The sequence below is a fragment of the Acanthisitta chloris genome, unplaced genomic scaffold (assembly GCF_000695815.1).
Source record: "Acanthisitta chloris isolate BGI_N310 unplaced genomic scaffold, ASM69581v1 scaffold5649, whole genome shotgun sequence".
NCBI lineage: Eukaryota > Metazoa > Chordata > Aves > Passeriformes > Acanthisittidae > Acanthisitta > Acanthisitta chloris.
In genome coordinates this window covers 42,999-57,667 of record NW_008689772.1, presented here as the reverse complement: position 1 = coordinate 57,667, position 14,669 = coordinate 42,999, and the positions used below count along the sequence as shown (strand labels likewise).

Sequence of the window (14,669 nt, the reverse complement as noted above, 5' to 3'; positions counted from 1 at the left end):
CCTTTCCTAAGAACAAAATGCTCAGTTGGAGTCAGGTGGGGGTTGGTCTCTTCTCCCAGGCAACCAGCAGCAGGACAAGAGGGCACAGACTCAAGCTCTGCCAGGGGAGGGTTAGGTTGGATATTAGGAAGAGATTTTTCACAGAGAGAGTGCTCAGGCATTGGAATGTGCTGCCCAGGGAGGTGGTGGATTCACCATCCCTGGAGGTTTTCAAGCTGAGACTGGATGTGGCACTTAGTGCCATGGTCTAGTAACCACATTAGGGTTGGACTCAGTAATCCTGGAGGACTCTTCCAACCAGGTTGATTCTACAATTCTATGATTTCACCTTTGATGATGCTCTTATGGAAATACAGTGCTGACATATTTTACAACAATGCTCAGAAGCATCAAAAATCAAACACTGTAAATCATTTGTAAGGCCACAGGCACAGAAAACATAGAAATAACACAAATAGGATTTTCCATCGCAAAACCTCCGATGTGGAAGTGATACATATCTCCATCTTTTTTGGCTAATGCCTAATTATCTAAAAAAAATTTTGCTTCCTGCATCATTTTCAATAGCATCTAAACATTATTTTTACACACTGGGGACCAAAAATTTGATAAATATATTTATTATATTGATATTATTATATTGTTAAATATAATTAATAAATATAACTCACAATTTTGTTCCTAAAGCAAACTGCTAATTTTTTCGATATAAACAAAGTCCATTCCTATGATGTATTACCAATTATGTTGTCAGTACCTGCTTTAGCCACAATAAATTTTTTGCATGAAAAAAGATCCTGGCATGAAAGGTGAAATGTGCCAGATGAACTGCAGGAAACCTGCATTTGACATTAAGCTCCGAAGAACATAAGAGTTTTTTTGATAGAATTAACTTCAACCCTGATCTGAGGGTATCATTGCTAGTCTTCATAGCTTATTTTGCCTCTCCCTTTCAAAGGGCAGAGCAGGCCATCACAGCATTACAGTAACCTTCAAGCATGCCATCTGTGAAGGAAGATCTCCCTTGAGACCACCATTTGCTGAACAGTATTGGGGCTGAAGCAAAGCAATTCTATTTCTATATATAGCAATACATTGAAAAGCCCTGAGGCAGTCATGACCAGAAATTAAAGACCAAATAACTACCTCAATTTTCCCATGATGTACACTATAATGTGAAAAAAATAAAAAGTAGCAAGTCAAATTGTGCCCTTTGCTGAGCACACAGTTCCTGCTGGTTTAAAAATACTCAACCAGAAAAACAGAGTTGTTTTGGTTTGCTTTTTCTAATGAAAGCCCAAAGTTGAGCTAGTGAGCTTTTGATTTTGACCCAAAAACTTCATTCACCCATAAAGTACAATTACACAAGCTAAGGTGGCACTCAGATCAAAGCACCCTTCACAGTAACCTTCAATGCATACATTTTTCCTGTAACAGAAAGGTAACCTACACCTCATTTGTAGAGGGGACAGTTGCCTTGCATATGCTTGGGGATGTTACGGCAGGTGTCAAGTTGCCCATATGGAAGGTCTGGGGTTTGTATTTAAAAGCAATTATTTTTCCTGTAGCACAGGAAATAACTGGAGAGGGTAACTGATGTCCTGCTAAGACATCCAGAAAGACTCTGAGATGCAGAGCAGCACATTTTGTGATTTCCATGGTACCCACACTTGTGGATGCCAAAACCAGCAGTAGGTAAGGGGAATGAACATCACACAGTCACTCTTTATTAGCTCACTTTTTTTCATGTTTTACAAAACCCAAAGCCCAACAATTAGCAATTAAAGAAGGAATTCTTGAAATTTCAGAGTGAGTCAAGCTTAGAAAAATACTGACTGATGTGGTGTCCACAAAGTTCAGGCTCTTCAGGCTGGCAGAGGAGTTAGAGTAGTTTTTCTTAATTCTTACATACCTTCCCAACCTCCTGCAAACTGCCCATGGGGATGAGAGGAGTATTAATTGAATTTGGGTTGGTCTTGAGTCAAGGGTTGCAGCTGGTCAACACACAGAAAATCCTCAAGTCCTATCATTTATTATACCCTCCTTCTTAAAGCAGTGGAATTAAGGAGGAAGGTCCACTGAAAGTCAGTGAAGGAATCTGTGTGATGATGAAAGGTGGGGGATTTCAAAGTACTTCTTAATATACAAGAAGTCTTCTGTTCACTGTCCTCCCAGTTGCCCCTTCTCCTGGCTGAACAAGCCCCACTTGCTCTGCCTTTCCTCCAAGGACATGTGTTCTAATTTCCAAGCACCTCACTGACCCTTTGGCTCAACCCCCTACAGTATTTTCTCCACGGTCTGTTTTTGGTGGGATTTTGTTTTGCTTTGTTTTTTAAAGGACAAAATATTTAGAATATAGTCTCAAAATGTTAAACAGAGGAGTTTAATCACTTCCCTCCTGGGAAGACCTGGACTCTGCTCCTGCTGATACTGCCCAGATTGCTGTCAAATCTTCCTTGCTGTCTGGTCCACTGTTGGCTCGTGCCCAGCTTACTGCCCCCAGGACAGCCAGGTCCTGCTTCCCTGGGGTTACTCTTGCTTAGGTGTAGTACTTGGCCATCCTGCTCCACTTGGTCTTATGAACATACCTGCCTGAGCTTCCTTTCAAGAGCCTCTTGGAGTTGAAGACAAGAGTTTTTGCCTCTTTTCAAACAAAATCCATCAGTATATGATAGCATATTCCACTTACAGGTTACAGTGTATGTGTAATTACAACTCACGCACACTGACAGTATAATTAGCATGTACAAGCTTTGTCCTACTGGTATACTTTCTTCTCACCATGCTAACTTTCTTTAATCAATGATATGGATACTGCAGCTTACATTTCAGGAAAGACTGTTCTTCAACCTACCAGACTACTGTAGGATCCCTATCAGTAATGACACTGCAGTCAAAACACATCACTTTCCATTAACACATTTTTTTTAGTTTGTTTTAGAATTGGTTGTCAAAGCATAACTAATAGATAATGAATAAAATCTGAATATGGAGGTTTGTGCAGTGGGAGCAAACAACCTTCCTACATTATTATAAATTGATGATGCACCAGAACACAAAATGTATTGAAAACAGGTGGCAAACATAAAGCATCAAGATGTCTGTAAAGAAAATTAAACACTCTATACTTTTAAAACAAATAGAAATTAACAAGTGAGTCATAACCAAAAGCTGACATAGATTAATTACATGGATATGACAAACTTGGTTCTGTACTGTAGTGGGAAATTACAGGTACTGTAAGAAGAAAACCTTAAAAAACCTGTAAGTGAGGGAAAATAAAACCTGATGTGATAGAAAGGTAACCAGGTTCAAAGAAAAAAAAGTTAGTCCAAATCAGAGCCTAAAATTTCCTAGTTCTGGTCCATTAACTGTAAACATTTAATTGTTTCTACTAGTACTATTCTATAATAAGGGAGTTTTTAAATTAAGCAATTTTTATTGAGACACTTAAAACACACTTAGCTAGAAATGCCTGAAGGAGAGACAGAGTGACTACAGCAGTTTTATCAGACTTGACAGATTTGATTCAGATCCAACACAATCCTCAGAACATAGCTGCATCAAGTCTGGCCACAGATATACCTCCACAGCTGGAGGAGTAGGTGTATGCCCCACCATCCTCACATGGCAGAGAAAGCCTCAGGGCTTTCAGGCTCCCATCTACATGAATAGTGATAATCCCATATTTACTTCACAGGCATGAGGATCTCCACACTGAGCTTTGGGAAGCTCAAAGCTAACATGGCAATTCTGACAACCATGCAGTAACCTAAAGTTAAGACCTAAGTCTCATGGAAAATCACGATGTCACATCTTGAAATGCTTCTGACCTCACCATTTACTATGCTCTACATCTACATTCTCTATCATTCATCATCAGGCTTAGATTGGTGTCAATATGTAGGTTGAACTTCTCAAAAAGGAAGCATTTCCTCCACCTAACAAATGCAGGACACTGCATCAGACAGCACTTGGCCATGAAAGGAATCAGTCATGATAAGTCTGCACAAATATTGACTTGAAGTTACAGATTTGTTGATGCCTTATGGAAAAGATACTCTGTTGTCAGTGGTAGAAGTGGCAGAAATATGACAACTCTGCTTCCACAACGTGTTGTCATAGCTTTTACCTTGCTCATTGTCTATCTGGTGTCTGTTGGGTTTTTGTATAAGGTGGACCTTCTTCCACTGTCCCTTTCCAATGCTTTTATCCCCTCTAATGTCACAGCTAACTACAACAGCGATACTGCAGAGGAGTAGTTTATGAAGATTAAGACACTGACTATTAGGAAGCAAAGAGAGTACTGTGAAGAATCACAGCTGCAAACATACAGTGGTTGACAAAGGTGAGCACTATCAGCTATAACTGCTAAGTACTAGCACCTCCTTTACAGAAGAGCAAGGAAAAGACAGTTCAAGTTATAGAGACTACAACATAAACAAAGTCACAGAGATAATTTAAGTGCTGTTTTTCAAAAGTAAATTTCAAAAGTAAATTTCCACTACAGTAACTAAACAAGAACCATAGCTCATGTTGTAATCCAAACCCAAGTTCTCCTCCTAAATCTCAATGTCTCCAAAATGAAGAAATTCACAAGCGCTGACCTGTGGTTTGGTTTATCCTTGGGTTAGGGTGCCAGAGGGGAAACAAACAAATCAACAAGAAACCGTAAGATTAAGACTAGCAGCAGTTTGGCTTCCCTACAGCTGGTGGAAGGCAGAGAAATGTACAGGATTCCAGTTCTGACCAGTCATTAGATTTAATCACCAGAACTGCTTTTTCAGAGAGCCCTTGTAGGTCTTTAAAGCTATATCCAATTAAGCCAAGATCACGCATAACATCAAAGAGGAAAATCACATGCTAGTAAAGGGCATGCTGAGCAGTTATTCATTAACTAGAACATTCCCGTGGCAGAAGTTTGGTAAACATTTTCAGAATCTGGATTTCCAAGCCTAACAGATACCCAGAAACCTTATGAAAGACACGACAGTGCGACATCCAAATCCTGCGTGTGTCTACTCCAGAGTTGTGAAAGGACAGTGGTATTTTTAATGGTACATGGTCACACTCAGAGTATGGTTTTAAAATCTAAGAATGCTATTAGTCAACGATTTCCTTAGCTAGCTGGACACTGGCAGGGGTCACATCTCAAGTCTATTGATTTCTGATTCAGTAAGAAAATAGGAGAAAGATCTAACTGGCTGTTCTGCCACCTTGCTCCATGAGAAGCATATTTCAATAAGGAATAGCCTGAAAAAGCACAACTGCCACTCTAGCTGTACCAGAGCATAGAGTGAGTCAGAAGCTTTCAGACAGCAAAAAGCACCAAGGGCTGATGTTTTCATAAACAGCCCAGGTCTGCACCTGTGTTCTCCCAATGTGCAGCAAAGGATCCCAGTGCTTCCAAAATCAGTTCTGAGTTTAGGGGCTATACTGATCAGAAAGGGCCAGTTAAGGTCAGAGGAACTGATCTCAGCTTAGCATCTGGATGAGCATTTTAAGCGGCTCTCAATTCTGCATCAGAGATTCACTGACAGTGAAAATAATAGATCAGATGAATGGCTCTCACCAGCAGGGCTGGGAACAAAGGTCATGGAATAACACAAAGAAGTGGCTGTCATGGCCACATAACACCTAACATGGAGTTTTAAATTATTATTTCCTATCAGCTTTCTGCTCAGGTGTTCCCCAGCAGCAAGAACTGTTTTGAGTGAATCAAAGGCAGGGAATATTTTCTTCTTTATAGAATTTCATAACACACAGGAGAGGAAAAATCCCACCAAAACCAGCAGTAACAGAATTTTGTTCCTTATTGAATCATTTTCTTTCCTTCAAACCTTCTCCTACCCCACAGCCAGCATGATGCCAGGAGTAGATAAGGCAAGATAGACTCCTGCCCTGGAGTTTAAAACATTTTCACACCTGAATAACCTGCTTAGGAAAAACAACTCTGAAATAAGAGCAGAAATAAATACAGGAAAAGAGAGGAGGCAATTTTTAAAACACCACTGGGAACTCACCACAGTTGATCCCATCAGGGCCTGAACTATTTCTCTGGCTGCAGTCAATGCCACCTCCTCCTCCAAAACTCTGTCCACCCAAATTCAGCATGCTATTGAATGTTCTCACCACCGCAGGCTACCCTCAGATATTGCTTTCTCCACCTACCCTGCATATTCTCTCATGAGGTTCCTTAAACAGAGAGCATCTTCTCTAAACTGGAGTTTAAAGATGGTTGGCTCTGGTTCTGTTCAGATTCTGCCCTCTGAGCAGACTTCTCCTATGACATGACCTCCAAACAAATCTGACATTTAATTTTTTGGTGCCAATCACAATGGAACTTTGACCTGGATCTCCAGGAAGGGTTCTATACTTGGTATCATTGGTGAAGACGATGATGTATCTCTGCCTGAGCAATGTCATGATTCCCTTGTACTTGCCATGACTAGCCAATGGTTTTCCCTATCAGTTTTATTTTCTGCATCATGTTGCACAGCTTTGAACTAACTGATCTGCTTTATGCAAGTATGGAGCAGGTCTGCAGCAGGCTAGTCTTGCCTCTTTTTGTATTTAGGTATTCAATCTGCAAATTAAGTTATAATTCAGTATGCCAATTAATAAGACAAGTGTGGTTATCCTAATTTGCCCTTGCAACCATAGTAAAGGTTTGACTGAAAGTCCAGTTAATGTTCATCTTTCTGTTGACTTCAGCAAGACATAGACCTAGTTTAAACACGTGCTCCCAGCATTCTGCAGCTCTGATCTAGGAGCCTTGTGACAATGCTCCTGACAGAAGATGATATACAAGAAAGCAACTGAAACAAATGATACGTAGAAGAAAGCAAATCAGCAGCATCACCTCTCTCCTCTGACTCAAGTGCTGCAGCTCCACTTGGGGTTTTAGACATGGAGAGTTTCTGTGTCAGAACATACAGGGAAAGAATCAATAGCTGAAGCTCTTCTTGGAGCAGCTGAAGCTGCACCCAGGCACAAAGGCAGCTGTCTGCAAAATTATCAGTTAATCCTTTATTTGACTTCCAAACACTTCCCAAATAGTTAAGCATATAAACAGGGCACAAGCAGCTGTGATTCACACCGACACCGTTAAATGCAATAGCACACATCACACAAGACACATGCACGTCCTCCTTGGCCAGTCTCCAGCAGGACTGAGCTCCAGCAGCCAGGGGCCTCGGGGAGGGGGGCACAGGGGGGAAAGAGCTTTCTGTGCTATCTCAGCTGCAGGTGGTGGCTGATCTCTGCTGTAATTCTGCAGTGAGCCCCTCACTGGTTGTGATCCCTCGTTTCAAGGTATCACTTCTGACTGCCTGTTCACACAACCCCTCAGAAACAATGATGCCACTACTTCACTACTGAGGCTTGTGAGCAAAGAGCTGCATGGTCTTGCAAAAGGGAAAATGGCAGCATGGAGGGAGTTTAGGGAGGAGCAGGAGATGAAGATGATAGCATTTGTATGAGCCCTGTGTAAAATAATTTATCACACTTCAAAACAACATGACAATTTAGCTCTTTCACTTGGATTTCTCAGTCCAGCACAGCTTTTAAGACAGCACCAATATCCTCCTCTTCCCACACACAAAGTTTTTGTCCTCATTATAGAGACAGTTTCTTCCCACCCATCCCAAGTGCCTTGGCACCTTACCATCACTTGTCATATCTCTTTCTCAGACATGTGTTTTCCTTCCAGTGCTTCCAGCTGAAATATTATGAAAGCCAACCTCCTCTTTGCCCTCCTTCCCTGAGAACTGCCAAGCTCTGCTTCAACAGAGGGATGTGCAATGCAGAAGAAAACTGGCTTTAAACATCTCTATGCAGCAGGTGAAAAGGCAAATGCAGGCTGCAGGGCAGCATGATGAAGTGGCAATGCAGCACTTGCCACAGGACAGTGCATTGTAGGGCTACACTTCAATCCATCAGAAATCTCTGAAACCAAGGACTCGGTCTTCTGCACAGATGAACATTAATCATCATTACTTTGCTCCCTCTCTTCTCCTCCCCTCCTCCCCTAGAGACAAAATGCAAACAGAAACTCTTTTTCCTGATGTTCTGCTAGACAAATAGGCAACTCAGAGCATCAGAGGTCCGACTGCCCCAGTGTTCTCACTCAATTTTGCTCAGAGGCACTGCAATAATCTCGTCTCCAACTACCTCATTCCGGCAGCCCATTCACAGGCTATTATGTAGAGGAGACAGTATCAGCTGGGCAGCTACAAACAAATGAACAAAGAAGTAAATAAATCATTCCTGGAATGTTGGCATCTGCATTGTTTAATGCCTTTTGTTTCCGTACTCTCATCTGCCCCGGCACACACAGCCCCCTTGACTTCTCAAACCATGGCTTCACTAGCAAAGCAGAACAGAGTGACAGAACACACCTACCTTTACGGAAACTAAAACACCGCTTAATTCTCCTATAAGTAGTTTTAGGAATGAAAGGAGCTGCTGCTAAGGCACCTGGGCTGCGGACTCCAGCATTTCTGTCTTCAGGCATGATACAGGCCAGAGCCCCCACGTCCCTCCAAAGCTTTCCTTTACCAGCTGCATCCAGATGAAACACCACGGCTCATCGTTACTGACTGCTGAGGAGTTTTTATAATAGTGTATTTTCCTCTGGAGCGAGGAGATCTGTGGTCTTCTAGATCTTGGGTAGGGCTTGAAATGATTTTAATGTTCTCTTCCCTGCTTCAATTTTGCTTTGGGGAACAATTTCCTTCCATCTATTTCCTTTCGTTTCTTTTATTTCCTGCGGTGAGACAACTGCCTATTATGCAATGTCACAACAAAAGAGTTTCAGCGAAAAGATGTATCTTCCATTCACAGAGAAGTGCCTGCACAGACAGAGAAAGACCTTTTCCTCCCAGCTAGAGCAGGGGGCTGAGTGGCAGAGACTCCAATTCCACGGGAAAAGCTCAGCACTTTGCGGTGTGCAAGGGGAAAGAGAAGAACAATACTCAAAAGGCCACCGAAGAATCCTCCGGGATACGACAATCCTCGCTGGCACCCTGTATCTCTCTACACCCAAGAAGCAAAAATAACAGCCCCTTCACCCGAAAGGCTCTTTGTCCAGAAAAGCTTCCTTTCAAAAGACCTTTTAATACCCCCAGCTCCTCGTGTGCTGAGCTTCTCTCGTTTTATTGCCTTCGAACTATGAGAAGCTCTCGTGGGAGAGATGCGTCAGATGCGGCAGCGGCGCATCTTTGCTGGAGGATGGTGGGGAGCTGCTGGGGAAGACGTGGCTCCAGACGGAGATGTTGTGCTGGCTGTGCCCCACGCCAGGCGGTGCCAGCCAGGCTGCTGCTGCTGCCGTCTGCATGCAGCAGGTGCAGGAGAACGGCACAGAGCTGAGAGCCGCAGCGCAGGTTCGTCTGCTCCTCCGGTGACTTTGAGTTGACTTCAGGCTGCTGTCATGTGCGGCTGCTTGAAAAGCCAGCAGGCTGTGCCTGGCTCCTGCAGGAGGTGCCAGACCTTACACTACTACCCCTGTTAAAATGCTCATGCTCCTTCTTCTCTCGCCTCCTCCCTCCCCCTTAGTTGCGGGCTCTGTAAAAAATTGCCTTTTTAATCTAATCAGGAAGGGAATTTCATGTGCAAACAGGCATTACATGCCCTGCCTCATTTACATTTCTTTTCCCTTTCAGATTTTTTTTCCAGTCACCCTTATTTGGTGCAAAAAAAACCAAGAGCTGCTGTTGGTGCTGTTTCTGATCACCTTAGCACATTCCCACCTGCCCTCCCTCCTGCCTTCTCTTTCTAGCACAGGCTAACAAATAACAATTTAATGATATGGTTAATCATTTGCTCTGCTACCAGGAATCCTCTCCCCCTGCCAGACAAACTTTAAACATTAGTGGCTCACCACAGCTTATACACATCCGTTGCATGTGTGTGCACACACAGAGCTTGCTTACAATGCTGAAAAGAACCAGAAAATTCAAATGTTACTCAAAGTGGCACTTGACTGGTGTGACACCAGACTACTGTGGTTTCCCATGTAGCACTGAAATTTAGGAAGCTGATAAGTAAATAGTGTTTTGATTAGATTTTGTGTTGCAAGTAATTAGTTGTTACTGGCTAGTCGTCATCATGTGACTGCAACTTTGCCCCATCTTGTTTGTAGCTAATGTAATATATAAAACCAGTTTTAACCTCAGCAGCTACAGCTCATAAAGGCAACTTATGCCAGAAGTGCCTGTCTTCAGAAGGGTCAGACTTGCAGCAGCTGTAGCAACATCCATGTAGCAAGGGATAATAAAAATATGAGTGTCTGGCCATACATAATTACAGAACAGTTAACAGGGCTTAGTTACACTTGTTAAAATAGCTCAGATTATAAACCTAAGTAGTTAATAAAATGGGGCACATGCTAGAACCACAATTCTTAATGGTGACGCATCCCTTGATACTGCTTTTGCTGTGTTACCACAGTCAAACCTTCTCCATGAACACCAAACCCTATATTATGTTCCCTCTGTTCTCACATTTTCCGGGGAGTTAACTGCTTGCTTCCCAATACAAACAACCCTGAGTCAGTTTATTTGCTCAAGAAATCCTACAGGATAAAAACCAGAACATGCTTTGAAGTGTTTTAAGTACAAATGGACTGAAAGGGTAATGCAAGGATTGCATCCATCTCATCTCATGCAAATCAGCATGCAAAGTCTTCAGCAAGGTGCTTCCCTCAGTAACTGACATTAAACATTCCTACGACAACGACGGTGCCCTGAGAACTTTCATGGTGGCTGTAAGGATTCCCAGCTGCAAATCAGAAATAGCTCTTGCCCTATAAAAGCAAATGAGGAGCTGGTGAAGAAAGCACGGGGTCAGGACTTGGGAGATTTGGGTTTTATTTGTAGCTCTGTGCATGGACTTGAGCTAGAAATGGAGTTTCACCTAATCTCAGCTCCCCCCTGTGACATACAGAGACTTCACTTGCAGAAGAACAGCAAGGCTGCCTTTCCTTATTATCTGCCACAGAAAGATACTGTGGTGCTAGAAGCAAAGTGCAAAACCCCACAAAGATACTCTCTGCAAAATCCAGTTCTGTTATGCCCCCCAATTTATTATTGCCACAGCAGCTTCTGCTGCTACTGGTCTGGAGTAGAAGAACACTGAGGAGCTCAGCACAAGACCTGCTTTGCAAAGAGAAAGCTGGGGATGGGTAATCTTTGTGCTATATAAAGAAGCAGATTTCTTACCTAGCCTAATTACAGAAGACTCTGCTCCTCCCACCTTCCTTCTCCCAAACCAACTCAAGAGGCCCATAGCAGATGATGCCTTTTAAGACAAACCTTGCACTTTGTGAGTTTTGGGGTTTATTCTTTTTGGTTTGACATTTTGTTTAAGCATCCTCTTATAAGATCTACATGCCTAGATTCAGTACTGTGCCAGCTGATTTAGATATGGGGCCAGATCCCAGTGAAATGATTGCTTTGCCCATCTTTCCAGGGCATATTTCCCCAGGAGGACCCAAAGGGAAGACAGTCATGTTTAAGAGATGCCAGACAGGCCCTAGCTGACCAAGCTCCTCAGCACAGCTCACCAGAGAGGCCAAACTTCTCTGCTGAAAGCTGTGTGACCTGAATAAAGCACAAAAGAAGACAAGTGGCTTAGAAGAGAAGTTTTCTTTAAAATGATCATTTCCTTCAGTCTTTCCCTCCCCTCTCCTAAGATCTACCTGGCAGTTGAGAAACAAGCATTTGCAGACAGCAATCACATTTTTCAGTGCTAACTGCACTCCTTGGTCACAAAACAGCACAGACAATCCTGCCTGCCTGACTTTTCCAGCAACAAAGACCAATCATCTGATGCAGAGTGGGTGCCCTTTCATGACAGAAAAACATTTCTGTCCCTAGACTTAGAGATTTGAGAGCTCCAAGGAACAGACTGATTAATGTAAAGACATTTGTGTAAGTGTATCAATCATACTTGTATTACAATAAGAGACATTATCACCAGAACAATAATGATGAAAATTATTATAATAATTTGCAACCCATTCAACATAAGAGAGCATTTGAAAAAGACAACTAGGCTTCCAAGAATAAATTTTGGTCCAGCACTCCTGAAATTACTGGAGATGCCAATCAAAATCCTATACTGCTAGTGCTAATATTCTGAGGCATAGCTTTATATAATACTATTACTGGTCTTAGCTGTCACTGGCAGCAGAATTGCTGACAGCTCTCGTAACAGGCATTTATGAAACACATGGACGGTCTCTTAGCGGGTGACTGAAGGAATTACTCTGCTTCTCTCTGCAGGAAAGCTGATTTCATTGAAGACCAATCTTCTGTGAAAACTTCCCCTCACACTATCATGTGCTAGCCTCATCAAGGGAAGTGGTTCCAGACAGTTTAAAGTCTTTTAATTGAGTTCTCTGCATGGGAAAATGTCCAATAACTACATTGCAAGTGAAAACAAAGGGTTTACTCCACTTTTCTTGAATGATCTAGACTATTCTTTTCTTCGTTTCAAAACCCTGTGACTGAGAGGGAACAGAAGAACTCTTACGGGTCTTAGTGTATCTGGGAGCCCTGAATGTTCCCCCACTGACTCACCTCCTCCAAATGGTGCCCATATAACCCTGCGAATGGATTTCACCCAATCCTCCATGTCATTCTGCGTGCTCGCCATAAGTAGGTACGTCTCATGGTTAGCTGTCATCCGCTCTCGGTCTCCTCCTGCAAGAGAAGATAATTGCACTTAGAAACCCTTTGGCTTTCCTGCCCAGCCAAGCTCCTGCCAGTCTGACAGCAGCTCCACAGCAAGCAGACATGGATACTATGCAGTGGAGTGTTTATCGTCAGACATGGCATGAAAAGAAGGTCCTGTAAGTACATTCCCCATCAGACAGTGAGAAGCTGTCATGCTTCCAAAAGGAAATGAGAGGATAAATGTCATCAGTAAACAAAACCAGCCCCATGCTGTTCCAAGAACCACAGGGGCCTGCACTAATCTGTAACTTGATACATGCACTGGAAATTTTGCAGCAGTTACTGTGCCATGGTGGAGAGAATAAATGCAGAGACAGATAAGGGTGCTTTGAACAAGTGGGGATGACTCCATTCTTATTTTCAGGAACACAATGTGTCACATTCATGGCAATAACATTTGATACACCCAAGTGTTGCTGTGACTCTAAGGAGAAGGCAGCCGACACCAGCAGCTGACAGTACAACCCGCTGCCTTGGATAAGTCTGATGAGGATTAGATTAAAAGGGAACACACTGCTTTATTATCCTTCATTCAAAGGATGGGCCCACACTAAGGTCAAAACCACAACTTGGCTTGTCACAGCTCCAGGTTTTCATACTTGCAGTACTGCTTCACTTCCATTCTAATGGGTACAATGCTAGTGCAAGAGCACATGGGGATTCAAACCACTTTCCAGCACTGCAGAAGGGCAAACCCCTCCTGAAGGAGTGGCATTTTGAAGCCCTTTCATGGAGCCAAGGGCAGGCATGTGTACTTCACACACAATTGAAATGCATCTAGAAATCATGTAAATTCTGTGTTCATCGCTTTCCAGCTTCTTACATTCCAATTTTTAATCCTAATCATATCTAAAGTAAATATCTCTGTTCATTACAGGAGGAATACTGCTCCAGGAAGGTCTTCTGAAGAGTGCCCTGCTTCGTGCTGGCATGGGAACAGCTGAGTTTCTAAAGAGAAGTTTCTTAAGGGCTAGAAAATCCAATCACAACTTCCTGGCACAACTGTTCTGAATGAACCTATAGTCCATGCTTTAGAGAATTAGGCCACAACTGTAAAAGGGACTTAACTGAAACCTGATGAACACAAAAGCCAGATTTTCCCAGGCACAGGCAGTTGAGCCCTTTTTGTGGCTGATAAAAACTGAAATAAATTATTTATCCTATTATATTTCATTGTAGCTTTCTTTTTAATGGAAGAGGATTCTCTAAGATGCATACAGAAAAAAAACCCAACCAGAATATAAAAGATGCATTCACACAAAATGCATATCAGATCCAAGAATAAAAACTGCTGGCCTGATTTTCTTACTAGAGAGACAACAGAAAAGATGACAGCCGCAGCCACGTGATGATCCTCCTCTCAAATGTCTGTCAGATTGCTCCAAATTCTGTTAATAACCTGCACATTTAAATTCAGCAGATTATGTAATATTTACTCAGCAGATTATGTAATATTTACTGAGTTATTATGTCATGACAAATTGGAGGGTGTTCTCCAGCTAGAGGGGATTAATACCAGAAGTCTATCTAGTTCATTTACAGTGTGAATTAGAGCAGTACTTTAAACTATCTCAGGTAAACACCCAGTCAGCCAATACACAATCAATCTGTGTTTAATTTTGCAGAGAAGGAAAGCATAATGTTTGGTTACATTACTTTGTTATGAGAAAGCAAAGCTTTCCTAACAGAAGGAGCTTCATAATTTTATAGCAATTCTGGATCTGTCTACTTTGCAATTCAATTCCTTTCTTTCACAACACAACTTTGGATCTTGCAGGGTTCTCCTACTTGTATATGAATATAGTTATTATTCATTAATTAAAGCATCACTAAAAGATTTTTGGAGATACAATAGCACTTGGATGTGTGTTTTACTGCAGATGTAAATTTTTAGTGGGACTATATTTTAAATACAATATTAATGAGATCAGG

At 42.2% G+C, this 14,669-nt stretch overlaps 1 protein-coding gene across 2 annotated transcripts in view; it reads right to left on the bottom strand.

Moving 5' to 3' along the window:
* ARHGAP24 (Rho GTPase activating protein 24) overlaps positions 1-12,699 on the bottom strand; it is a 36,455-nt gene extending 23,756 nt beyond the window's left edge. Inside the window, exon 1 of one of the 2 annotated variants that reach the window (XM_009081550.1) lies at positions 12,582-12,699. In XM_009081550.1, coding sequence (XP_009079798.1) covers positions 12,582-12,687 — 106 coding nt within the window. In that variant the 5' untranslated portion in view covers positions 12,688-12,699. Of the gene's footprint in view, positions 1-8,403; positions 8,516-12,581 lie in introns of those variants that run through there. The other variant, XM_009081549.1, reaches the window with a different exon arrangement.
* Positions 12,700-14,669: the final 1,970 nt, after the last annotated feature.